Here is a 26,298-nt window from a genome sequence, read left to right on the forward strand (position 1 = left end):
ATGTAATTTGGTGACTCACAGAATCAAACTTTCTGTTGTTTTCTCGGCTCTTTCAGTCTTGTGGCCCTAAGAGATAAGAGTTTTATCTTTATTTTTTAAAACTTGTTTTTATTATGATTAAAGATGCATAAGAAAGCTTTATTTTTTAAAGTTCTGTAAGTTTTGGATTGTGTGGGTAAAATGTCAGAATTTCATCTTACTGTTGTGTTTCTTTTTCTGTCCAGGGATGTTAGAAGAAGCCATCACCTTCCCTTCCTTGGAGTATGGAGTTCCCCATGCTGTTCGTCTTTGTCTGGACTGCTCTGTCCCTCAGATCTCCCCTTCAGTGGATTCTTTATTCCATGTGGCCACATGTAAGAGTTTAATTAACAGAGATTCTTCATAGTTCCTGCTGCTCTAGGTCACCAGCTTTTGATTCAAATCTGGAGCAGTATACCTGCTAGGTGGCCCAGGCCTCCTGCTAACTTCCTATTTCAAAGGAGTCTGGGAAAGTGAGGCCCTGGCTTTCCAGCCTTTCAGAGGGAGGCAGACTCATAAAAGAGGGGATTCCTCAAACGTGTGGAGGGAGTTCAGATGCTGGGCAGTCGGGAGCCTGCTGCACTTCCTTAGGAGGTTACAAACGATGATATGTATAAAGCATCTAGCACATTTCACTCAGTATGATTTCCTGCCATCTTCCTGGTTAATCTAATCAACAGGACTGAGCCATGAAGAATGGGACTGTAAATATATCGTTAATCTCGAGCACTGAAATGACAATGTATGATGTAGATCAAAGTTTAATAGGCAGGCTAGGAAAGGTCTTATAAGTCACAGTCCTCTGATACTTAGAAAACTTTAATTTTTGGTATAAATATTGACAATTTAATTGAGAAAACATATGAAATAGTCAACTTTTGTTTTTCTTAAAAAGTTCTTTAATAAAACCGGCTCACCTATTTTTACCTGGTTCTTGTTATAAAAAGAAGATAAAAAATGAAGCAAAATTTGAACCCATCTTCATCTGTAGAAAGTTGTTTAGTCTCAGCATAAATCTTCTGTTGTGTTGATTTCTCAGTGAATAGGAACTCGCTCCTGCTTGCTGTTCCTTTTGGGTATCTGAGTTAGTTCTGCATGTTCGGTTTAAACTTATGGGTAGATATAAAAGAATCAGCAGAAATGAGAAAATACTGTTTTGACTCCCCAGCTGAATCTGAAAGCAGGATGAAATTGTTCATGAATTTTTTAGTCACGAGCTGCCTTGAAATTACAGGCCCTAGAGGCACATATATTAGCTTGGAAATATTATCTTCATCTGTTGGCTTCCATAAGCAACAAAAGAATGTCACCAGTCAACATGCACTCTGCATGCGTGACTTGATTCCTTCATATGCATATACATGCATGAATTCATTCATCAAGCATTTCCTGAGTTCCTAGTACCACTGGATATCATGTCACGCTCTGAAAACACAGTGATGAAAAGACTTGGTCCGGAAACTTAGGGTGTTCACATTCTAATAGGTAAAGCGGATGTATAAACAAGTAATTGCAGTGCAGCGTGGTAGTCAAATACGAGTGATGATCAAAAATATGGTGAATATTTAAATAAAAATGTATTACAGTAAAAGACACCTTGCTATTAATCCCCTCAAAATACCCCCCTTCACTTCAAACACACTCATCCCATCGTTCTTGCCCCTTTCTGAAGCAGCTCTGGGAGTCCTTCGTGAGTGTCTTTACTTCATCCTCCATCATGACAACGCTCCATGTCACGCGTCACTTCTGGTGCGGGAATGTCTGTCCAATAAAAACATGACGGTGTGTCTATATCCACCTTATTCACCGGATCTGGCACCGTGCAACTTCTGGCTCTTCCTCAAAGTCAAAATGATTTGGGACATAGAGGCAGCCACGGCAGTGCAACTAAAGACACTTATGAAAGAGGACTTCCAGAACTGCTTCAGAAAGTGGCAAGAAGGATGGGATAAGTGTGTTCGAAGCGAGGGGGAGTGTTTGAGGGGGATTCATGGCAATGTGTCTTTTACTATATATATATTTTTTAATTTAAACATTCACTGTATTTTTTTTTTATCACACCTTATATGACCAAGAAAAGTTTAGGCTCCAAGAAGAAAACAGCGAACGACAGTTGGGTGGGGGCAGGCGGGCAGATTCAAAGACGGCTTCACAGAGGAAGAGAGACTTGAGTTGAATCTTGCAGGAGCTGCATGTTCCCCAAGGGCAGGGAAGAGGGTATTTCAGATAGAAGCCACGCCATGTGCGTGGCATGAAGCAGCCTGATGCTTTGGGGAGCTGCAGGTAGTTTGAAGCGCAGAGTGGGACAAGCAATGATGGCAGGAGATGAGGCTGGAGGGGCTGAAGCCAGTGCTGAGGAAGGTCCACTTTGTCCTAGAGGTACGAAAGAGCCACTGATGTGATTTCAGAGGAACCGGTTTGAATTCAGAGCAGTTATTCTGAAAGCGAACTGTATCATCAACTGGACGTGGAGGGGAGGGTGAGACAGGGTGAAATCGGGGGCAGGGAGTCCAGTGAGGGCGGAGAATGTCATGAAGGTCCCTGTGAGAGAAGCGAGCCGTGTCCATCTGTGACTCTGTCTCCATTCGATACAATGAAGGTATGGCCGCTATGCTATTATAATAAGGAGCCCTACTCCTTCTCAGATCGCTCCAGTTTCCTAAAAGAATACCTGTGGCAGGGTGGCAGAGGCAGGTAGCTGACCGCCGGAGACCCGTGCTGCCCGTCCACGCTGGAGAGCAATCAGAAAGCAGAAGCCCACTCCCCACCTCGCAGCCTGGTGGGGCCGTGTGACGAGTCCCCAGCAGAGGGATGACGTGGCAGGGACTGTTACTTCAGGGCCAAGGTGCTGAGCCATCAGACTTGAGCTCCTTCACATTGTCTGTCCTCCCTCCTTTCCACCTCCCCTGGCTGACGGGAAGTCCCTGAGTCACCACTCAAGGACAGCTGCCAGACCTGATGGGACTCACTGTGCTGCTGGCCTCTGATACAGCCTGTCCTGTTGCCAAATTACATACGTTGGTTATTAAGACTGTGAGTGCCTCCTGCTACATGATGAAGGCTAACTCTAAATCGTGAACTATCCTGACGGCGACGCTCTCCACAAACCTATGTGGTCCGTGTCCTGTGTATTGACAGCCAGCTCCATGATTTCTGGAGTTGGAGGTGGGTCCGTTCTTGTTCCACAGTGACTCAGGTGGCACCCACAAGGAAGCTGCACTGTGTCATCTCGGGCTGCTTCCCTGATCAGTCCTAGTCCTGCCCGTTCGGCTACGTTACACTGTGACTTGTTTCCAGCCCTGTTTCGGTTCTTCTTTCCTGTTCATTTCCATAGTTTTGGTACCTCTTGTGGGCAAGGGCTAGTCATAAAGTTTTACTTTGTGCCTGGAACTGTGCTAGATTGTTCTGGTGCAGCAACGAACAAAAAAGAGATGTCTCTACCCCTCTGAAACCTAGAGGCCACTGGTGGAGGCAGAGAATTTAGGACACTTTTACAAAATGATATGTGCTGTATTTAGGATGTCTTGAGAGCGGCAGAAGGAACACAAAACCTGGACTTGGGATTCAGGAAAGCTTACTGGAGGAAATGACATCTCAGCAGGTCCATCAGGGTTGAATAAGGAGTTAGTCAGATGAAGAGTAGGCTACGGAATGTTCCGAGAGGAGAAAGATAGCTCGCGGGAAGGCCTGGATGGAGGAGAGCGCATGATGGAGCTGAAAGAAGTTCCGAGCACCTGGAGAACAGCGCGCTCGCGGGGAAACGGCAAAGGCTAGTGATGGGAAAGAAAGCCAAGGCCCCAGGGTGAAGGGAATTGCAGATCATACAAGGGAACTGTCCTAGGTTGGGTACCTCAAAAGCAGAAACTGAGGCAAGGGTTGGGTGGAAGTAGTTTATTTGGAAGGTGGTTCCAGGAAGCATGGTGGAGGAATGGGGAAGTAAGACAGAGAAGGCTGGCAACCAACAGGGCACTGCCCTGGGCAGCCGCAGCTCAGAGCCACTGAACACCCCCAAGAGACCGTGTAGGGCTTACCTGTGAGCTGTCACATTGACCTGACGATCGAGGCGCATTGATCCAGCACTTTCGTCCCGCATTGGTTGAGGTTGCGGGGCAGGAGTCGGGTGGCGGGGCAGTTCTTCCTCCTCAGAGAGCGCCCTCAGGCGGGTCTGGGGACCCCGAGCCATTGCATGTGTGGGACCAGCTTTAGGTGGTATTCAGGGTGGACGGAGGGGATGTGGGCAGGGCACTCGCAGCATCCCCACGGTGTCTACACCTTGTGCTAAGAGCAAATGGCATCTGTTACAGGGTTTTCAGGAAGCATCTCAGAATGGAGAGGATGGATTGGAGTGGGCAACGCTGAAGGCTAGTTGCGTCATTTTAATTCACGTTCCTTTCTGTTTGAATAAGCCTGAGTGAATTTTGTTGTTTGAAACCAAGAACCCCCAAAAGGTCAGCTTTCTTATTTGTGGGGTGGGCTGGGGTGGGGAAGATGATGGGTATAGTTTTGTTTTGTTTTTTAATAGATTTTACTTTTAAAAGCAGTTTTACATTCAGAGCAAAACTGAGCAGCAAATGCAGAGATTTCCCACAGACTCCCCATATGCTCAGCCTTGCCCCCCATTAACCACATTCCCCACCAGAGGGGTACGTTTGTTATGACTGATGAACCCACACTGACGCATCCTTGTCACTCAGAGTCAGTAGTTTACATTAATGCCCACTTCTAATGTTTTTGGGAAAATTTATATTGACACGTACCTGCTATTTTGCTATCATTTGGACTAGTTTCACTGCCCTGAACATCCTCTGTGCTCCTCCTGTTCATCCCTCCCTCCCCCCTACCCTCTGACAACCACTGATCTTTTTCCTGTCTCCATAGTTTGGCCTTTTCCAGAATGTCATATTGTTGGAATAATAGAGTTTGTAGCCTCTTAAGACTGTCTTCTTTCATTTAGTCATATGCATTGAAGTTGCTCTATGTCTTTACATAGCTCATTTCTTTTTAGATCCGAATAACATTCCATTGTTTGGATGGACCATAACTTAGCCATTCCTCCAATGAAGGGCATCTTGGTTGCTTCCAAGTTAGGGAAATTATGAATAAAGCTACTGTAAACAAACAAACAAATCTGCATCCCTGTGCAGGTTTTTGTGGGGACCTAGTTTTTGGGGTATATACCATGGAACATGATTGCTGGATCACATGGGAAGAGCATGCTTAGTTTTGTAAGAAATTTCCAAACTGCCTTCCAAATGGCTGCACCATTTTGCAGTCTCACCAACAGTGAGTGAGCGTTCTGTTGCTCCACAACCTCATCAGCATTTGGTGGTGTCGGTGTCCAGACTTGGGCCATTCTAATAGGTGATGGTGGTATCTCACAGTTGCTTTAATTTTTCACTTCTCTGATGACACACAATGTGGGACACCTTTTCATAAGTTTATTTGCCATGTGTAAATATTCTTTGGTAAGATACCTGGTCAAGTCTTTTTTTTTTTTTTTAAGATTTTTATTGGATAATTGGGGGATGGGAACAGTGCTGGGGAATTGGGGGAAGGGGAACAGACAAGTTGCTGTCCTTTTGTTCTTCAGTCTAGTTGTGGAGGACGTTGCTTCACTGGCCCAAGTTGGCACCATCATTGCGCTCTTCCTGGGCGAGGCAGATCAGTCGCTGGCTTCTGGACGGCCACTCACAGCGGCTGCTGGCCGCTCACGCTGGCTGCTGGCTACACACAGTAGCTCATGGCAACCCACTGCAGCAGGGGTTGCAGCCTACGCCATCGCCAGCGGCTCACGGCAGCCCAGCTCCAGGTTGAGCTGTTGTTCAACATCTTAGCTGTGGAGGGCAGTGTCACTGGCCCTCATATGTGGGATCCGAACCGGGGCCCTCTGGCGTCCCAAGCCAGTTCTTAACCAATGCGCCACTCAGCCGGCCCCTTGGTCAAGTCTTTAGCTCGTTTTTTTAATGGGCTGTTTGTTTTCTCGTTGCTGAATTTTAAGAATTCTTTGTACATTTTGGGTAACAGTCGTTTATCACATATGTCTTTTGCAAATATTTTTTCCCAGTCTGTGGCTTGTCTTTTCCTTCTCTTGACAATGTCTCCTTGCGGAGGAGAAAATTTTAATTTTAATGAAGTCCATCTTACCAGTTGTTTCTTTCATGGATCGTGCCTTTGGTGTTATATCTAAAAAGTCACCACTAAACTTAAAGTTACCTGTATTTTCTGCTCTGCTGCCTGGTAGGAGGTTCATAGTTTTGCATTTTACACTTAGGTCTATATCCATTTTGAGTTGATTTTTGTGTAGGGTGTAAGGTCTGTGTCTAGATTCTTGTTTTTTTGACATTTGGCTGTCTAGTTGTTCCAGCACCATTTGTTAAACTATTTTGCTCTGTTGTATTGCCTCTGCTCCTTTGTTAAAAGTCAGTTGACTCCATTTATGTGGGTCTATTTCTGGACTGTCTGTTCTGTTCCATTGATCTGTCTATTCCTTTACCAATTCCACACTGTCTTGATTACTGTAGCTTTGCAGTAAGTCTTGAAATTGAATGGTGTCAGTCTTCGAACTTTGTTCTTCTGCTTCCATATTGGGTTGGCTATCATGGGTCTTTGCCTCTCCTTATAAATGTTAAGGGCTAAAAGTTGTCTGTTGGAGGAAGCTTTTGGGTAGTTTGGGTGGAAGCATTTTTAGTGGAGTGGTTTGGGCATAATTCTTCAGAAAGAATTGAGGAGGAGGAGCTGAGGGAGGGGAGATAGTCGGCGAAATGAGTTTTCTCAGGAAATTTGTGGGGTATGGATTTGGTGGTGTATTTTTTCATCTACTAGGAAGACTTGGGCATATATAAATGCTGGTGGTAATGAGTGAAGTGAGCTGGTAGAGGGAGTGATGGAACGAGGATACAGAAGACAGTAGATGTCTCATAGATGTCAGGGAGGAGATGAGAGTAGCACAGGATGAGGGGTTAGCCTGAGGGGAAGAGGGACATCTAGTCTATAGAAGGATAAAAACAGGAAAAAAAATCAATGTAGGTTGTTTATTATGTCCTTTAATCCTTACAGAATTTCTTGGGGCTGGATATTATTTTCCTCAATATTCAAATGATGTAACGGAGGCCTGGAAAAGTTAGACAAAACTTGTTCAAAGTCACAAAGGAGAACCTAGGTCTTCTGACCCAAGGTTGCTTTGAGCTTCAAGGCTCATTTGCCTACAATATTTTAAAAGCTTAAGTTCTCCATAGGAGGTGCCCTGAAAGCGACTGAAATTTAGCGTGTCCTTGCGTTATGACTGGATAGGCCAGAATGGAAAGAGCCTTTTCTGGAACAAACATGCAGTGCCATTTGGTAGAGATCTAGCCACAGATCTGCCCTTCATTAATGTTTGACTAACTCTGTATTAAAGGTCTGACTTTTCTTCCTGAGCAAGACTTTGCCAGAATAAACAGTGTTGCTTCTGTCTCTGTGTGGGTGAGAAGCGCCAACATGCATGTATTATATAGTTATCTCCTTATTCCTCCCGGTGACCCCGCAACCCAGATATAGTTGGGACTGTGGTACACAGGAGAAAACGGAGGCTCAAAGAAGTCAAGTAACTTGCCCAAGGCCACAGAGTAGATGGTGAAGTGAGAACAGGACTCAAGTCTTTCTGACTTCAAAGCTCTTGCTCTTTCAACAAAGCATTGCTTCATGTAGCTTGTGTGTGTGTGTGTGTGTGTGTGTGTGTGTGTGTGTGTGTTGGGGGGCACCTGCTGGTTGGAAGATGAATTATGAGGCTTTGTAATATCCATTGGCATATAACTTTCTGCTTTCTGCTTTCAACATCCTAAACTTAAATTGAGAAAGAATTGCAGGACTAAAAATGGTCAACATTTATATAGTGCAAACCCTATACCAAGCATTATTCTAGATGCTGTAGATAAAAGCACTTAATCCTAGAGCCACCCTATGAAGTAGGTTTTATTATTGTCTCCATTTTATATAAGAGACAACTGAGGCACAGAGAAGCTGAGTAACTTGCTCAAGGTCACACAGTGTGTAAGTAGCAAAGCCAGAGTCTGAATCCAGGAAGCCTGGCTCCTAAGTCTGGGCTCAAACGGTTATGCTCTTGCCTCTCAGGCAGGAACTGTTGGTGTCTGATGAGGAGAATGACTGAACTTGCTTCTCAAGTCTGATTTTATAACTTCTTTCCTGTCTGCTCAGTTTAGTTATTTGACTAAAGACATAGGCTTTGGAGCTAGACCTGAGTATGAGTCACAGTTCTACCACTTAGAAAGCTGTGCAACTTGGGCAAATTACTTAACTTCTGTCCAGCTCAGTTTCTTCATTTGTAACGTGGGGGCAATAAGAATACAGTACTCGGGCCAGCCGAGTGGCACGAAGGTTAAGAGCTGGCTTGGGACTCCAGAGGGCCCCGGTTCGGATCCCACATGTGGGGGCCAGTGACGCTGCCCTCTAAAAAAAAAAAGAAATACAGTACTCAACTCAAAGAGTTGCTATGAGGATGAAATGAGATAAAGCATGTTAGGAGCTCAGCAGAATGCCTGGCCAGTAGGAAATGGGCAGCAGTTGTTACCTATTCTTATCAATATGTCATAAACTTGACAATGACAGGCAGAATTTGAGCACAGTTCTGCTCAACTCCAGAGCCCCAGCATCAAGTACGGTGCCAACTGCCCCCCATGTCCTCATCCCAGGGCTCGGCAAGCCCCTCCCCCAGACTTCCGTGATCCTGTCAGTGGACCTCGAAATCTCAGTCCACTCAGGCAGCTCCTTCGACTCCTTCCTCTTCCTGTTGCTCTGTGATGAATGGTCAGTGTTGAGAAAGGAGACCTCCGCCAGACTGGGAGGTGGAGGCCAGTGGAGCAGGGATAAGAATCCCAAGCCTGATCCATGAAGTGTAAGTGGAGGCCAGGGGGGTGGCCAAGGTCACACACTTGACCCACAGTGCTGCCGACAGACCCCAGCTGGAATGTGCTGAGTCTCTGGGCTAACGCCAGTTCAGAGTCAGGGTTTGGTTTAGACAAATGCTTGTATATAACGATTCATTCCCTTCCTCACATGGACCTTCTTTCTGTCCCTTTCTGCCCGAATCCTTCCTCCATGAAACCCCGACCAGCACTGACCACTCACCACCATGCCGTCTCTTTCCCTTACATAGCGTCACGCATTGTTGCTTTGCTCTGCACAGTTCTTGTTCTACCAGACTGTCAGCTCCGTGCAGGCCGGTGACTATACTTTCTGCCATTTGCTCCTTCCTGCTGTACTTTAAATCACATCATTGACAGGCGATTTCAATATTTGTAAAATTTGTAGGAATGCCAAGAAACCTGGCTCTGTTCGCTGACTCACCCAGAATGGGGTAGGATAGAGCCGCGTCCTCCCTACGGAGACCAAAGCTGACTCATCTTCCTCCTCCTTCTAGAAAAACAGACTGGAGGCGAATTGCTGTGAGAGCTGTCAGAGCCGTGATGGATGTGCCTGAAAGGGGTAGAACCTACTCTGCAGGGCCTGCTCGCTGGTGAGCTGCTTTGGGTAATGTGACAGCTAGGACTTCGACATTGAGCAGTACAAGTTCTGTGTCCAGAGAGCTCATTGAAATCATTCTCCGCTTTGGTCAATCTTATTGAAAGGATGATACAACAATATTAAAGAAAACTTTCATATATGACAACCATTTTTACTTTTACATAACCCCTTCCAGACTTTGCCTGTTTTCATGCATTAAAAAAAAAACAGGGTAGCGATGGTCCGGTGAACACATCATTTGGCTGATAAGTGGTAAGAAATGAGAATTAGTATTTCACAGAGGCGTCTTTCTTACCCAGGCCCTGTGTTCCGATCATCGTCATTTTCTCCTTCTCTGGGTTTTGGCATGAATTGCCATAGGTCCATTTTTTTCTTCCTCCTTTGTTCTAAGCAGTGCTTCTTATTGGGTTGTTGGAAAAGTCATGACATCTTTTTTCTGTTTTTCGTTGCAAAAATGCGTCCTGACTTTTCCGACAACCCAATAGAAAGATAAATGTGAACCCCACCCTGCTTTCTCCTTCGTAAGCCAGAATGTGATTGGAATGGCGCTGGAGGAAAGTGGGTAAAACATGCATAAGAACACGTTTGCTGTCGATGAACTCCTGTTAGATAAGAGATTATCTCTGTCTCCCAAAAAAGCAGAACTAACCCGAACCTTAGAGTTGTAGTTTTTCATGCACCCACCCACCACACTTCACATATCACTGACTCTTCCCCAGTTATTCTTCGCTTATTGCCTCCTGCTTCCCTGTCCCACCATATGCACTTTTCACGCAAATACACTTCACTCTAGCCTGCTGGATTACACGTGGCCTCCCGGGTACTCTGTCCTGGACGTTCCTCTGTGCCATCATTACCTGAATAGACACCTTTCCAAGGAAGACATATAGATGGTTAACAGATAAATGAAAAGTTATAAGGGAAATGCAAAGCAAAACCACAATGAGATACCGCCTCACACCTGTTAGAATGGCTATAATCAATAAGACAGGAAATAACAAGTGTTGGCGAGGATGTGGACAAAAGGGTGCCCTCATACACTGCTGGTGGGAATGTAAATTGGTGCAGCTACTGTGGGAAAGAGGAGCTTCCTCAGAAAAATTAAGGACAGAATTACCATATGACCCAGTAATCCCTCTTTTGGGTATCTACCTGAAAACTTTGAAAACATTTATTTGTAAAAATATATGCACCTGTATGTTCATTGCAGCATTATTTACAATAGCCAAGACATAGAAACAACCTACGTGTCCTTCAACAGATAATTAGATAAAGAAGATGTGGTACATATATACAATGGACTATTACTCAGCCATAAAAAATGAAACATTGCCATTTGTGACAACATGGATGGATCTTGAGAGCATTATTCTAATAAGTCAGATAGAAAGGGACACTCATATGTGGGATATAAGACAAAAAGCAACAAATGAACAAATAACCACGCCCCCAAACAAACTTATCGATGCAGACAGCAGAATGGTGGTTATCAGAGGTGAAGAAGAGTTGGGGGGAGGACCAAGAGGGTAAAGGGGGTCAGATATATGGTGATGGAAGGAGACTAGACTTCAGGTGGAGAGCACACAATAGCGTGTACAGATGTCATATTATAAAGTTGTATAATATGAAATTTATATAATGTTACTAACTAATGTTGCCTCAGTATTGATTTTAAAAAATACTGCATCAAATATCTGTGTACAGAAATCCCCCCTTATCCCCAGTTTCTCTTTCTGTATTTTCAATTACCCAGGTCAACTGGGGTCCAAAAATATTAAATGGAAAATTCCAGAAATAAACAATTCATAAGTTTTAAATTGTGTGCCGTTCTGAGTCGCATGATGAAATCTTGCGCAGTCCCGCTCAGTCCCGCCCTGGTCATGAATCATCCCTTTGTCCAGCTGTGACCACGCTGTAGACACGCCCCACCCGGTACTCAGTAGCCGGCTAGGTTCTCAGATCGACTGTTGCGGTATCATAGTATGTACTTGTGTTTAGGTTACCCTTATTTTACTTAATAATGCCACCATCATATAACTTTTATTATAGAATATTGTTATAATTGTTCCGTTTTATTCATAGTTATTGTTGTTACTCTCTGACTGTGCCCGATTTATAAATTAAACTTTATCATAGGTGTGACAATTAAGTTCGTGAACTTGTGGCAACGATGTTGCTAATTTTTTTCATATCAGAGGGATTATTCACTATGAATTTGTACCAACCGGACAAACAGTTAACCAAGTTTACTATTTGGAAGTGCTGAAAAGCCTGCGTGAAAAAGACGACCTGAACTTTTCACCAAAATTCATGGCTCTTGCATCACGACAATGCACCAGCTCACACGGCGCTGTCTGTGAGGGAGTTTTTAGCCAGTAAACAAATAACTGTATTGGAACACCCTCCCTACTACCTGATCTGGTCCCCAATGACTTCCTTCTTTACCTGAAGATAAAGAAAGTATTGAAAGGAGGACATTTTGATGACATTCAGGACATCAAGGGTAATATGACGATAGATCTGATGGCCATTCCAGAAAAAGAGTTCCAAAATTGCTTTGAAGGGTGGAGTAGGTGCTGGCATCAGTGCCTAGCCTCCCAAGGGAAGTACTTCGAAGGACCTTAGTGATATTCAGCAATGAGGTTGTAGCACTTTTTCTAGGATGAGTTTGCGAACTTAATTGTCTGACCTCGTATGTGTAGGGAAAAACATGATAACATGATCCACAGGGTTCGGTACTATCTGCGGTTTCAGGCTTCCCCTGGGGGTCTTGGAACGTATCCCCCGTGGATAAGGGGGACCTACTGTATACGAACCTTTATAACTATCTTTGATTACTTTGTCAAGATAAATTCCTAGGGAGAGAAATATTGGGTTAAAGTAAGCATGGAAGGATCCTGGAACATATTGCCAACTTTTGTCTCCCCAAAGGCTGTATAAATTCCATTTCCATTACGGGGACCAGGGGCGTCCGTCACCTCTCACCCTTGCTGACACTATGTTGTGTTGTTCTTTAACTTTTTATCTGCTTTATCTGTTCTCTTTCAGCCAGATTATGACCTCCTTGGGCAGGCGCCTTGGGCATCAGCTTTCTTGTATCCACCTCAGAACTCTGCTTTGTGTCATTCCGGTAGCCCTCGTAGATATCTGCTAAATGATGGATCTCCATTCACAGCCATCCCTCTGGGCTTCAGAGCTGGGAGGGACTTGACCAGTGACTTTCACATTGAAGTGGAGAGAGGTGTGTATACTCGCCTGTGTTCTCCCACGGAGATGAATTGGGTGGAAAAGGATTGAGTCACAGGTAACTGGCTCATGTGCGAGGGGCTTGGTCCCGGAGAGAGAGAGGTGCTTTTCAGGGTCAGCCGAGCAGCACGCTGGAAACTGACTTTCTGCTCTGCTCTCTATTCTTGCTTCACAACTGGGTGTGGAGAGAGGTGGGGCCGGCTTTCACAAGTGAGCCATGGAGCGGAATGAGTGGAATTTTCCAGATGGTTCCTCTTGATGGCTGTTGGCATAATTACAGCTCTGCCCTCTGGGAGCCATTGGCTGCAGCCCTGAAACCTACATGGCTGTTTCAGCACACCAGACTGTGGGACCTGTGCGTTTTCGTCGGCACGGAGAGGCATGTAGGTCTCAAGCCATAAATACCGCTTTTATTTTCCTTGTACTAGCTCCTTGCTCAATGCTTTGAGCAATGGGACTGAAGTGAGGAATGTGTGTTATTCTCTCCTTCCCCTCCCAGCCCCAACACACACACACACACACACACCCGAATGTGTGAGCCAGCTGATTCCCTGGCATGGGGCACCTTTCTGAATGCCAGAGTCTGGGGTCATCTCCTGGGACTAACACATTGCTTTAGAATGTTCTCGAATCTGCATACCCACTGTGAAGATGAATTGACATGTCCCCTCCTCTACCCGCAGAGCCCTCTTTCTGGGACAGTTCTTTTTGTTTTCAGATAAAGAGGCTTAGAGCGGGAAAGCTTGCTATGGATCTGGGGGCAGCTAAGCCCATAATAACATCGTGTTACAGTTTCACCAGCCCATTTGTGAACTGAACACCACTTACAATACTCAGTGAACAGGCGCCCCAGGGGGCAGGTGGTGTAAAGCGGAGGGTAAGTGGGACTGATTGACACGCCCATGGACAGAGAGGTGGTTTGCCCCACTGTGATGGGCCAGTCTCCCTTCTCCAGCCCCTGCAGCTGTCAGAGGTTATTTTTCAGGGCCTCCTGTCCTTCCAGATTCACAGTTTCTCTAACCTGTAGGTGGGAAGACTTCTCTCACAGAATCAGGAATCATCCCTGTGGCAGACATGATGGACCAGCATGCCAGCTCCTAGTGTGCTGAGGTTGAAAAATGTAAAATTTTATTTCCCAGAGTCCCTTGCAGTTAGGGTTTTTTTGTTTGTTTTTGTTTGTTTTTTTTATAAAGACAGCTAATCTTTATTGAGAGTCGGTTACATGACAGTCCCTAGGCTGGGCTATTTGAGCATATTATTATTATTATTATTATTATTATTATTATTATTAATTTATTTTTTAAAAAGATTTTTATTGGGGAATTGGGGGAGAGGAACAGCGCTGAGGAATTGGGAAAGGGGAACAGACAAGTTGCTGTCCTTTTGTTCTTCAGTCTAGTTGTGGAGGACGTTGCTTCACTGGCCCAAGCTGACACCATCATTGCGCTCTTCCCGGGCGAAGCAGATCAGTCACCAGCCTCTGGACGGCCGCTCACGGAGGCTGCCAGCTACACACGGTAGCCCATGGCAGCCCACTGCAGCAGGGGACTGCAGCCTACGCCATCACCGGCAACCCACAGCAGCCCAGCTCCAGGTTGAGCTGTTGTTCAGCATCTTAGCTATAGAGGGCAGTGTCACTGGCCCTCATATGTGGGATCCGAACTGGGGTCCTCTGGCATCCCAAGCCAGTTCTTAACCAACGCACCATTCAGTTAGGGTTTTGATGTGACTGATGTTCACTAATGAGATGCACTGCCTTGAGACTTGGATGTGGGAGCCAGTCCTGGGTGGAAAAGGGCAGGGAAATGGGTGTCTGTATTGGCTGGTGTGGACAGTGCCGTGGGTTGTGTGGTTCTGAGCAATGGTTTCCCCATTCTGCAGGCAGCTTCCCGAGCTAGCAGCTTCCTTGATGGCCCAGTTCTACGGCAGAATTTGGGAGTCATTCCTGGATCAGTTTTTTTAGCTAGCTGACTCCCCTCCTCCATTTAATATCTTGTAATAAATCCCTCTTTGTAAACTTGCTGATATATTCCCATAGCTACAAAGCTGTGAGTTCTCTTATCTTGTTCTTTTAATGGCTGAGACAAAACTAAATGATTGGAATTTTATCTTTGACCTTGATTTTATTGGATGTCTTTTCCCCAAAGCTAGTTTTGGACCATCCCGGTCCCTTTTGCATGCTTTTCCTTGTGGTGTGAGATGACCTTACATTGAACTTTCCCCCAGAATTACGTTGCTGTGTACAATCATAAAAATAAATGTTTCCATCTTCCTTGATCTATTTAGTTGGAACAATTTCATGTGCCAATTCAGAAAGACATGTACAAATAAGCCTGTAGAATGTAACGCATCTACATTCTTCATGCAATATAGTTTGTAAACAGGCACAGAAAGGGCCGGGAGAAACATTTTGCTGTTTATCATGACATCAGTACCAGTACTTCATTTCAACAAAAAAGCACAGCCCAGGACATAAGGCACGCTAGCCTACTTCCTGACAACTCAATAAATGTTAATGTGACGCTGTTATTGAGGCATCACACTAGACTTTCTGTTTTTTGGACTATTTTTACCTTCGAGTGTGCTGAACCTTTGCTCTGAGAAATGGGCTTGGACATGTCAGGCCTCCTGACATGTGCTGGCTGGAAAGGTACTGATTTAACTGGACAAGACTGTGCTCACTGATGATAAAATCAGAATATATTCCTGGAGCGCCTTCTCATCCTCGGTGCTGTGGTCCTTAGGCGAGACACAGCTCCAAGGGCGCATCAGTGAGAGCAGCTTGACTCCAGGCCTGAGTGGACAGTGCCTCCCTGTTTTGTTGGTTCTGTGGCCAGAGCCCTGAGTTGCGCTGGCTGCCACGTGTATTCGGGCTTTCCGTGAAAGGAAGCCGGGAACAAGCATTTCTGAAGAAGGAACAAAACAGTCCATCTCAAGTTAGGAACTAAAAAAGAAATCTGTTTATTGAGGGCAGCAGGATACAAGCAATATAAAAATCAAAAGCTTATCTGGTTCTAATTGGCTTGTGTTTCTCTTGTCAAATGGAGGTGGGATTTTATCTGTACATTTTCTAAGGGTCCCAATCTGCTCATGAAATCCTTATCCAGGGGAAGCTATGGGGCGGGGGGGGGATTCCGGATGCGACCCATGGTGAGGACTCTTCTCGGGGCGGGCGTTACTGCGCAGCGCCGCCTACTTTTTCCCCTTCTGCTTCATGTGTACTACGAAATAGTCATTGCATGCGATGGTGAGCCCCGCGATGAGCGAGAAGAAGCTCTGGAAGCCCACTTTGCCGTCTCGGCACTGGTCCAGGTCCTTCATGATTTTGTCCACGGCCAGAGGGTCTTTTTGGTTCTGAAAAAAAAAAGGACAAAGGCAAGAACTATCAGTCGGGGACCAGCGTCTTCCATCCGCGCTGCTGACAACCATCTGTATAACCTCCCAATTATCTGAGTTCTTGTTTTATGTCCTAAGTGATCTTTGGAGGTCATCTAAACGGATTTTGTTGCCTTGGGGCAGCATTTCAGTAAATTGATATTTATTTTAAGCTAGGAAAGAGGTTCCCATGACAATCTTTCATATAATTATAGGGACCTCTGAGAAGGCCTTTTTTGGTGCCGGAGAAGGTAGACCCAGGCCTCCCAATTCTGTGTTCTTTGCCACTTAGAACCCAGCATGGCCTTCCCGCCTGCTTTGCTTCCAGTTCAACTGTTTCCACAATCTTCCAATCACAGGAGTCTGCCTAAGAACCACCCTAAACTCCCATTTTGTAGTTTAAACTGACACCCTCTTAACAAACTCTTATTCCCGATAGCCAAGTCCTTTAAAAAGGAAACTCTTAGGAAAAGGGAGTAAGTTTCAGACCAGTGTCCCACGAGTTTTGAGGAGGTGCTAATGATGCCACGGGGTGTGTTCGTTTTGGAGAGGATGGCTTGATGGCCCTCATTTCTCTTCGTTTCTTGGCACAACTGGGGCCGAGCTAGTGTGGCTTCATATCCTATTAGCCCTGGAACCCTGAGTAAGTCACACTTAGTGGGACTTTGTGTATCAACTGTGAATTGAGGAGGCTGGACTTGTGTCTCTAACACTGCTTCCATTCTTACTGCGTTGGTAACCCTATGCCAGCCTACACGCTTCCTGGATTCCTCCAAACGAGAATGTGTGATGGCGTCAGCGCCATGACACTCCATCCATCCTGTGGTGAATGCGCGGAGCAGAGGTGGACAGGAAGAGCCTCTGCTTTTTCTTCCATCTGGCTTCTATGGTGACTGGGTTGATCACTCCTTTTCGTGGCGATGATGGTTGGAAGTGAGAAAGTGTGGTTTCTCCTACAGGGTCCATGCCGTCAACCAGAGAGGGAACTATGGCCCTTTAGAAGAGCGAAAGGACCCCAGCAAAGTATTTACAAACTCCACTGAGTGGAACCACGAGAGGGAACCGACACCCAGTGTACCGGGGCGCCGGATGCTTACAGATGGCACTTGAAAGTCCCTTAAGGTAAAAGCGGTAGTGTGTCCTACACAGACAGCAAACTCCTTTCCAAAGCAAAGAGCCAACGCCTGCCCTGTGCAGCTGCCTCTGCTTTTAGTGGGATTCAGTTCATTCTGGCCTCACCCCCAGCTTCCTGGCTGTGGTCAGCACGAGTACAATTTGGATGACAGAAGGAGTCAACTTTAGAAACCAGATGCTCTGGTAATGCAGTGAGTGTGGGTGTGCCTGGAATTATGAGCTGGGCCCGGGATGAATTCCACGGCCATGGTCAGTTCCCCGTGTCACACACACCCTTAGGCCACAGGGCCTTCAGGGAGGAGAGGTCTGTGTCCCATGGGATACTCATCCCGCCTTCTAACTTAGGCAAAGGCACCATTAACGAGCATGTGGTATACTGAGAATGCCTTTCTTCACGTCATGGGCGGGCTTGCAATGAGTATTTTATCCTTGCATTTTATGCTTGCCCGGGAAAAGCACAGAAAGTGAAGGTGACCTTGGAGATACTCACATCCAGCCCTCTCATTTTACAGAGGAGGGAACCGAGGCCCCGAAATGTGAAGCAACCTGCCCAGTGCTAACTACCTCCTGGTCTGGGGTAGTTCCATTGGATGGTACAAAAGCAGGGTGACAGTACACTCTAACCCACTCGGGGGTATCACTATGGTAACTGCAACTCTTGAGACTAGTTAGGCTGTTTCTATCTGTTTATTTAACTGGCGCTGATGACATGTGAATCCGGGTACTGCAAACCCTGTGTTTGCTGAGTCGGGGTCAGGGGCTTGATGGATGTGCTCTTGTCCAGGCAGATGACGAGAGAGGACCCAGCCTTTTCCCGTTGTCTCCCTTCACCCTTGAGAGGTGAACGCACGAATCCATACCAAGCGCAGTACTTTGTCAAGCAATGGTGTTCCCCTTCAGTGAGGTGTGACAGCCATCTCTTGAGGCCCTACAGTGTCGAAGGACATTGCGGCCTCTTGTCCCGAGTGATGTAACTGAGCTGGTGGCAGAGTCCTTTCTAGTCCTCACAGAGCCCTCAGTCTGTCAAAGGTGAGGCAGAAACTCACACTGTGCCCATGTTCTCGTAGCATTTTCAGTGTGAAACGCAGTTATTTCTGTAGTGACGCCTGGCTCTCATTCAGCAGATGCTCGACACCATTTCTTTAGATTAGAGTTGGAAAGAATTTTTAAAAGCCTGTATCTGAAGGGATGTAAGAAGGGAGAGTCAAGTGGCTCAAAGTGGACGCAACCAGGATGTGACATGTCCAATGCCAGGTTCACGGACCTGAGGGCAACCCGGCAGCCTTGCTGGTGACTCTTGTGAAAGGCTGTTCCTGCAACTCGGTTTCGATGGACGCAGAGGTACTCTTTCTAACAAACACCTCGTACTGTGGCTACTTGTGTGTGGTCTTCTTTCGCCTCCCAAGTGTAAGCTCCTTGAGGGCAGAGCTGTGTCTTCTTGACCTCCCCTTTCCCCTCACAGACAGTAGACACTCACTAATGTTCAACAAATAGTGAGTGAAAACACCTTTCTGGCCGTGACCTCCACAGGGAAGGAAGGGAGAGGGAGGTCTAAGAGCCAGGGCCCAGCAGCCCTGGAGTTTACGTCCGGTCCTCCTGGGCCGCTCAGTACTTACCTCCAGAAACCCGGGGAACTCCTTTTCCATGAGCACTCGCAGGTCCTCCTTTGTCAGGTAGCCTTTATCCCCGGCAAATTTGTGAAATGTGAACATCATGGTTTCCATGGCGTGTTCCATTTGGGACGGCATTGTGGTGAGGTCGGCTGAAACAGGACAAGCTGTAAAGAGAGAGAGATTTCATGAACTCTGAAGCTACACAGATTGCCAGTCTTTCGAGGACAACTGGAAGGAGTTGCCCATTTGATTATCCATTTGATTCTTTCCAGCTGCAAAATTCAGTGACCAGTTCACCCTGGGTTTGGTACTCCTGCTGATGGAAAAAGGCACCACAGGAATTGGTGCTCTGAATGAGGGGTGTATCTAGTTGCCCGCTAATTCTGCAGCAGTCACGCCCTGAAGAATAAAACCTCTGATCATCTGGAAAAGCAAGATCGGTGTCCCTCTTCTTAACTGACAAAGCACCTACTGAAAGAACAGATGCTTCATCGTTTCTCTGGGTGCTAGTAAATAGGACTCAGATGCAGCGGAAGACCAGCAACCCACAGTCAGGCCTGGTTAATAGGAAAACTTCAGCCTTCCAACCAGGGCAGCCTGCTTCAGTCTAATTCTTCGGTTTAGAAGTCCACTTACAAAGGCCTTTTGTCTGCTGGAGTTTTATTCTTTATTAACTTCTGAGCTTCTTCGTGATTGCAACAAAGACATTTATTTGCATCTTTGGTAGTAAAATGCGGTTGTCCCACTGGAATCAAAGCTCCCTGAAGCTCATTATCTGGGTCTTGAGAAGGAATAAGTACCAGTACATCCTAACCCCTTTGGGGACCTCATAGATTTTTGGCAGCCAGGACACAACACTTACTTTCACAGTCTGGGGTGCAGTGGAAGCACGAGAGCCATTCACCACGAAGAGTTTAAAAGAGAGGAAAGGAAACGTGTCCGATCGTTAGATTTGGATGTAATGCTCTGGGTGTGTGTGTGTGTGTCTCACCAAGACCCAGTGCCTAGGACCTGATAGAGGCTCAGTGGATTTGGGCCTAATTGGAAGAAATGCTTTGGCCAGAACAGTGCCGCTTTGGCTAACATCCCCTCAAGTCGCCACCGGATAGGAAACAGTCAAACTGGAATGGAGACTAAGGTACCATTCCCTAAAAAAACAATCACAAGAGTAGGTTTTGAGCACAGGTTGGAGGAGAGGCTGACACTTCGCGCTGCTTTCGGTCTGGTTTCTGCTGCTGATGGGGGCGTGTTCAGCACACCCCACTACATGTTGTCACTTACAGAGGAGAAGGTGGTGGTGGGGAACAATGCACACTTAAGAATAGTAAATTCTACCCTTTAATCCCCAGAAAAGTACAGGAACCAGCATGCCAAAGAATGTGCTAGAGTGCATGATTCTTCTGAAAGGCAGTTCTCTTCGAGGGAGCAGCAAATCAATGCTCACAGTCCACTGGGAGATGAGTTCCCGGGGCCCCAACCACCCCCTTCTCCTTGTCTTCCCAAGCAGCCAAGTCTGGCTCATCTCTGTCACATGGCTGCAGGTGGCAGTCAGCTTAGATGGAGTCAGCCTTGCCTGGGTTGTTTCTGGAAGTCCAGCAACTCGAGACCTGAACTGAGAGAGTCACCTATGGGAGAAGGATGTGGGATCCCACCTCAGTTCTGAAATAACCCAGAAAAAGAGTTGGCTGACAGAGGTTTAAAAATACCTGTGCCCCAGCTCAGAGCAGAGCACTTCACGACCGGTTCCCAAAGATCCAGAAACAGAAACCGGCTGTGAGAAACCTAGTTCCCTTTCTTTACAGCGCAGAGCAGAAGGAAAGTGCCCTGGAAAGCCAGAGTGGGGACCCCTAAAATAGGAAGCCAGGCAGATTCAGGAACTTCTAAGAAAAGCAGGTCACAAGCTGAGGAAATGTTGGCCACCCTTGAGTATCTTTTTTAAGCGAGTGAGGCCAGCCTTCCCTTAGTGAGGTCTTAGGTCGCCCCATCCCTATCCCCCGCGCCCCCTGCTCCCATGCTCATGAAGTTCATGAAGTGAGGGAGCTCTCCTCTCTGAAGCCATGTCCCTGCCTCACTGGGTCCCCTTTGCCCCGGGCTATTTTATTCAGCAGATTGGTTGTGAATACCGCAGCCAGCTGACTCTTTTATTTTTGCACTAAGACTACAGAGCAGGGGCTAGCCAGGAGATCGAAGGTTGTGAAGGTGAAAATAGCTTTGAAAACTGGAGGAGATGCCCTGTTTCCTCAGTAACGGGGCCCCAGAGGGCACTGACCAGGGCTGCTAGCAAGTTCTTCTGTTTTGAAGGAGAAGCCCTGGTGTTAAGTAAGATAAAGGAAAAGGAGACAGCGTTGTGATTGAGACTATTCTCTGGGCAGTGGCAGAATCACGCAGCTCTCCGAGCACAGCCAGCGGATGTCCCACTGAGTCAGCGCTGCAGGGAGGCCCTCCCATCTTGGGTGGGGCTGACTGCAGTGCAAAACCGCAGCGCCAACCGCTGGTTGCTGGAATCTGGTTCCATCGCCCCAGCCACTCCACAAGCTCCACTCCAGGGCGGGGCGGGACTCTGACTTCTAGCTTGGGCACACTTTGCACTGCAGGGCCTGGGGCTGACAGGCAGCAGTGTCCCCTCGGTGCCCCAGCCCACCTACGCCTGCACCTGAAACGCCCAATCCCTTTATTCTTTACCTGTCTGTCTCTCTGCCATAGATTTACGTTCCTCTAGGATAAGAACTGTGAATTACTGTTTTATCCATACGCGCTAAATAACTGTTTGCTAGATGAGTGAACAAATGAACCAAACAATCCCCTTGGCGGGAGCTGAGGTACAAGTGTGATTACAGGGCTGGGCTGAAGCCCTTGCAGCTCAGAGCTCAGCGTGAGGACGTGAGAGCTGGGAAGGGCCGGGAAAGGGGCCCCAAAGGGGCTGCCTATGAATGAAAGAGTCGAGTACAGAGGAAAGCACATCCCATAAGCCGAGGAGAAAATATGCGTCCTGCTGAACAGGTCTGGTCAGACCCTGACGTGGCTTCTCTCTCTACTCACTCGAGGTTTTTTTGTGTTTTGGTCCATTCCACTTTCTACTCCATGCTTCTCTAGCTCTGCCCTCTCCCTGCAAGCTCCACAGGATAGAACTTCGTTATTGTTCGCTCATTTTTCTATTGAATTGTTTTATTCTCTCATCTGTATATCTCCTGTTTGCCTGGGCAAGAGGTCTTAGATGTGGAGGCTCGGAAGTCTGTAGTCTTCCGTTGTGTCGTTTTTCTCTACCAAAAAGAATTCTGGACTCCACACACTTAGTCCCAGTGGTGGGAATTCAATCTTCCATTTTTGGTTTCGTGTACTAACCACCTCCTTTGCATGTCCTGGTCCTGGCGCTAGGGAGACAGACACGCTCACTTATGGTGCTTGCCTTTGGGGAGTTCCCCAGCTAATGGCATACTATTTAAAGTATGTCATAAATTCTAGTTAATTGTGTTTGTTTCTTTCCCCCCTGGATCGTGGGCTCCTTGAGCTGGGTAACTAAGCTAGCATCCTTCCCTCATAGAGCCTGCTTAAGAGTCCGTAAGAAGGAAAATGATAATAATGTCAAGTTTGATCCTCCTAGGAGAAGCAGGAGGCCTCCTTTGCAAAGTGTCTGCTCCTGAGTAATCCCAAATGTTTGCTCTGGATGCAGGCCCAGATCCAGGCCGTCATTTCAAAAAGGACCCTTCTAAAAAGCAAGAGGTCTGGTTTACTTCGCTCTTCTCTGTCTCATCCATACCCTAGTTTTCTTACAGCCCACCCAGAAAATAATTGGCAGGGTGTCAGTAAAAGCAAACATCTGTTATTTAAACTGTGTTTGAGGTTTCCTTCCTTTTCTTCAGAGATTTTGAAGAGGAAAAAAAAAAACACGTATTTTTTCTTTTTTTTGGAAATTGAGCTCAGAAGGCATTCTTGAATTCGATCCCAAAAGGGCATTCAGAAAAGTGAGCTGAGGCAACGGGTCTGGATCCAGGCTGCCTCTCCCACCTTCCTTTCACCAACCAGAAAATGTGCCCACTAAAAACGTGGGCAGTAAAGGAAAAGTTCCAGGTGCGATCCAATAGGAAGAAAGAACGCAGAGGGCTTCCCGACCCCACGGAGTCCATTCACTTTTCCTAGAAGAACTCTCAGGCAAGAGCCCGCATTGGCAAACAGTAGCCATTGTGACAGCTACTGTTAAATCCAGGGGTGGGTTGGTTGGTTGTTATTTAGTGAAGGTCTTTGAAGTACCGAAAACCGCTAAAGCTTCATTCTTTTTGCGTTTGATGCAATATTCCTAAGTTGTTGAATCCGCAGGAAAATGAGCCGCTTTAGAAAGGTGCTAAAATTTCCGTCCAGCTCTGTCAGCACTGAGTGCTAATTTATACATCATAACCCTGAAGGGTTCCATTGTTTTCCCCAACTTTAAAGGACTGGACGGTAGCCAAGGGCATACCAAGTGGGTAGTGCTCTACAAAAGTCACATTTTTGGAACTGTCATTGGGAAGCAGGGAGGCACCCAGTCTCAGCTCCTCCCAGGCCCAGGCCTGACCTCACTGGGGTGGCTGCTTGAGAGGCTGGCCAGAGGCCCGACAGGCGAGGAAAGGGGCCCATCTGATGTGCTGTGCAGGAAACGCCAGGGAAGAGCATCACCTAGAAACCAGGGTGCTTTCTGCCCAGCGGGCCCTCAAGAAAATCTGAGGAACTGAAACTCCAAATGGTGGATGAGGACAGCGATGAAGAAAGCAGCTGCTGGCTGTCCAGGAAGATATATACCATTCAGAAGAGGTGATTAAATAGACCCGGTAGGAATTTGTGGAGGCAGGGCCGATGAAGAAATTTCAAATGTGTTATATGAACTCACACCTGCCCTAGCTCCTGGAATCATCTTTTGCAATTTGCTGAAACACGCTGGAGGCAAAGATCATCGACAGGGCGTTTCCATGGGCCGGGCCCCACCTGAAGCTCAGGGTATAAAACCCACTGCTAAGGGTTGAAACTCAGGCAGCTGGGAGGGGAGGACCTGCAGCAACTGCAAACCTCCTAACGGGAAAAGCTACCTCCCAGTGAAGCTGAGGCAGCTTGCCAGCAGGCGTAATCAGACGGATAACCCAGCAGCGGTCCGCCATGGCCTTGGTCTCGCCAACGCCTTGCCAGTCTAATCGCTGCCTTCACCCACAGCTCAGGCAAGAAACCGCTCCATCATACTGCCGGCCAGTCCTGGTGTGACTCACTTCCTCTCGGAAAATGCCCTCTACGATGGCACAGTACCTCTTTTCCTTCAGGGAGTGCCCTGGCCCATCCATCTGCAGAGTAGCTGGAACCCTCAGGGCCACACCCACATGGTCTCACAGCTGAGTCACAGGCCTCCGCCAGGAGAACCCCCGAGCCCTTTGTGCTCACCACGCCCTGCAGAATGTACCCAGCTCCCCCACGGAGCCAAGTGGGGTGGGCTTAATGTATTCCAGCCCGGGAGTGCCTGGCCCACAGCTGCTTGTTCCTCACCCCCCCCCCACACACACACACACAACGCAGCAGAGTGCGGGCGGAGGCTGGACAGTGCAGTGTCCAGGGCTGGAGGAAGCACCACTCCTCTGGCCAAATTCAAGTTGTGAACAGGTATAGTCTATCGCTGTCTCATTGAACCGGGCCAGATTCATCTGGGTTGGAAGGTGGGTCATCAAGCCTGCTCGTCCCGTTTCTGTATAGCCCCACTTGTTTAATTAAGGTACAAGAAGGGGATCCTTTCAGTAGAGAAATCACTTCACATAGGCCCCCCCCTCCCCCAGCAAAAGTGCGGTGTAAAGAAATATAGACCTCCCTCCCTCGTGAGCAGTAAGAACCTTCTTGTCTAGCAGAGAAACAACAGGAAACCCAACCTGAAGCATCTGGGCGGGGGGGCCTGAGGAGGGCCCTCCCTAGCCGACCCCCACCCGCCCCGAGCCTTCCTGGGCCGGCCAACTGGGAAGAGGCTACGAGCATCTGCGCAGAGGTCAGCCCGCAGCCCGAGCCCGCAAAGAAACATTTCGCCAGCACGGGGCCAGAAACGGGGGTTCGGATCACTTGGGGAGACTAGTCGAAAAGTGGCAAGTGGCATTAAAGAGAGAGAAACAGAGAACGCAGGCTCCGAGGCACCAACCCCGAGGTGCCCCCTCCGGCCCGCGAGGATCTGGGGAGGGGTCGCCGCTCGCCTCGGCTGGGTGTGGCCCGGAGCGCGGAGACCTCCAGCCACTTCCCGTCCTGGCCCCCCCGGCGCTGGGACATCCCGCGAAGCCGGGCGGGCGGGCCAGAGCCTCCGATGAGGGGTTTCCCCGGGCGCTGGGTCCCGGGCAGGGGCAGCCCAGGAGCGGCGGGCGGAACTCACCTTGGCGGGAGGCGCGGCAGGATAGCTCGGCTGGCTGGAACGCGCGGCCAGTGAGCGGGGCGCCGCGGGCCGGCGCCTTAGTAGGTGGGGGTGGGGGGAGGCAGGAGGAGCCTGGGCGGGTGTCGGGCCTCGGCTCACCCCACCCCTTCTCCTCCCGCCTCTTCCTGCCCCCCCACCCCAGGCGCTGCGCTCACACCCTCCTCGCTGTGAGCGTCCGGGGGGGTGGGGGGGGGGCGGCTCACTCCTGGCCTCCACCCGCCCTCAGTGACAGCATGATTGTCAACTCTTCCTACACGAATGATCGCGAATATTTCAAGACGTCCCCACCCTCGGTGGAGCCCTTCTCGGGCTCGGTTTTAGAGAGTGAGGAAATCAGAGAAGCCCGCGGTTGTGCGGGTGGGGCGCGCTGGCCCAAGACCTGGTAACCTGCAGGTCTAGGAATTGTTTTCTAGATAACACTGCAGGGAGAGGCACGTGGAACCCCAACGACCTAGCTGTTCTCAGATAAGGCCCCAGGAAGTCCACTCCGAGCGTCTTCGCGGCCTGCGCCCAGGGTCGGCGGGCATCTCGCGGGGAAGCCGAGCTCCCCTGCCCCGGTCTAGCCCCGCAGAGCGGGGAGGGAGGGTGCTGTGGGGCTTGTCAGCTCCAGGGGCGTCACAAACCCTTTGTGGAAAAGGATTTACTCCTCCTAGCGTGTATAGCTTCACTGGGTCCACAGTTCAGCTTCTGCTGTAGTCGATAGTGTTAAAACCTAAGTTTCAGAGCGTCCTTTTTGTCCTGCAAGTGGCCTGTTTGGTTCTCAAGGCCCTTTAGAAGAAATCTGTGGAAGAAATGTAGAGAAAACCTAAGTGTTTCCTAACGGATGCATATCTCTCCCCCCGCCCCAACACACACACACACACACACACACACACACACACACACACACACACACACACACATTTATTTTAATTGTGGTTTAGAGTGAAGTGCAAACTACTAGCAGCTGTTGGTGGAAAAGAGCCCAGTTATGAGTCCTGGGTTTTCCTTTGT

At 47.9% G+C, this 26,298-nt stretch overlaps 1 protein-coding gene and 1 long non-coding RNA gene across 12 annotated transcripts in view; one reads left to right on the plus strand and one right to left on the minus strand.

Moving 5' to 3' along the window:
- The window catches only part of LOC109374395 (uncharacterized), a 34,094-nt gene extending 15,196 nt beyond the window's left edge, over positions 1-18,898 (plus strand). For 3 of the 11 annotated variants that reach the window (XR_002122386.1, XR_002122379.1, XR_002122380.1), the window contains exons 3-5: positions 225-353; positions 9,434-9,529; positions 12,586-14,106. This is a non-coding gene — a long non-coding RNA (uncharacterized LOC109374395). Of the gene's footprint in view, positions 1-224; positions 354-4,322; positions 4,467-9,433; positions 9,530-12,585; positions 14,107-14,177; positions 14,218-17,117 lie in introns of those variants that run through there. The other 8 variants (XR_002122389.1, XR_002122384.1, XR_002122387.1 and 5 more) reach the window with 8 other exon arrangements.
- On the minus strand, positions 15,716-25,376 carry S100A10 (S100 calcium binding protein A10). Its single transcript, XM_019628955.1, has 3 exons — positions 25,267-25,376; positions 18,909-19,069; positions 15,716-16,137 (listed from the first exon to the last, which is right to left on the minus strand). Exons 2-3 carry the CDS (start codon positions 19,038-19,040, stop codon positions 15,976-15,978), a joined length of 294 nt encoding a protein of 97 aa, XP_019484500.1. The 5' UTR covers positions 19,041-19,069; positions 25,267-25,376; the 3' UTR covers positions 15,716-15,975.
- Positions 25,377-26,298: the final 922 nt, after the last annotated feature.

The sequence above is a fragment of the Hipposideros armiger genome, unplaced genomic scaffold (assembly GCF_001890085.2).
Source record: "Hipposideros armiger isolate ML-2016 unplaced genomic scaffold, ASM189008v1 scaffold_819, whole genome shotgun sequence".
In the NCBI taxonomy this organism is placed as follows: Eukaryota; Metazoa; Chordata; class Mammalia; order Chiroptera; family Hipposideridae; genus Hipposideros; species Hipposideros armiger.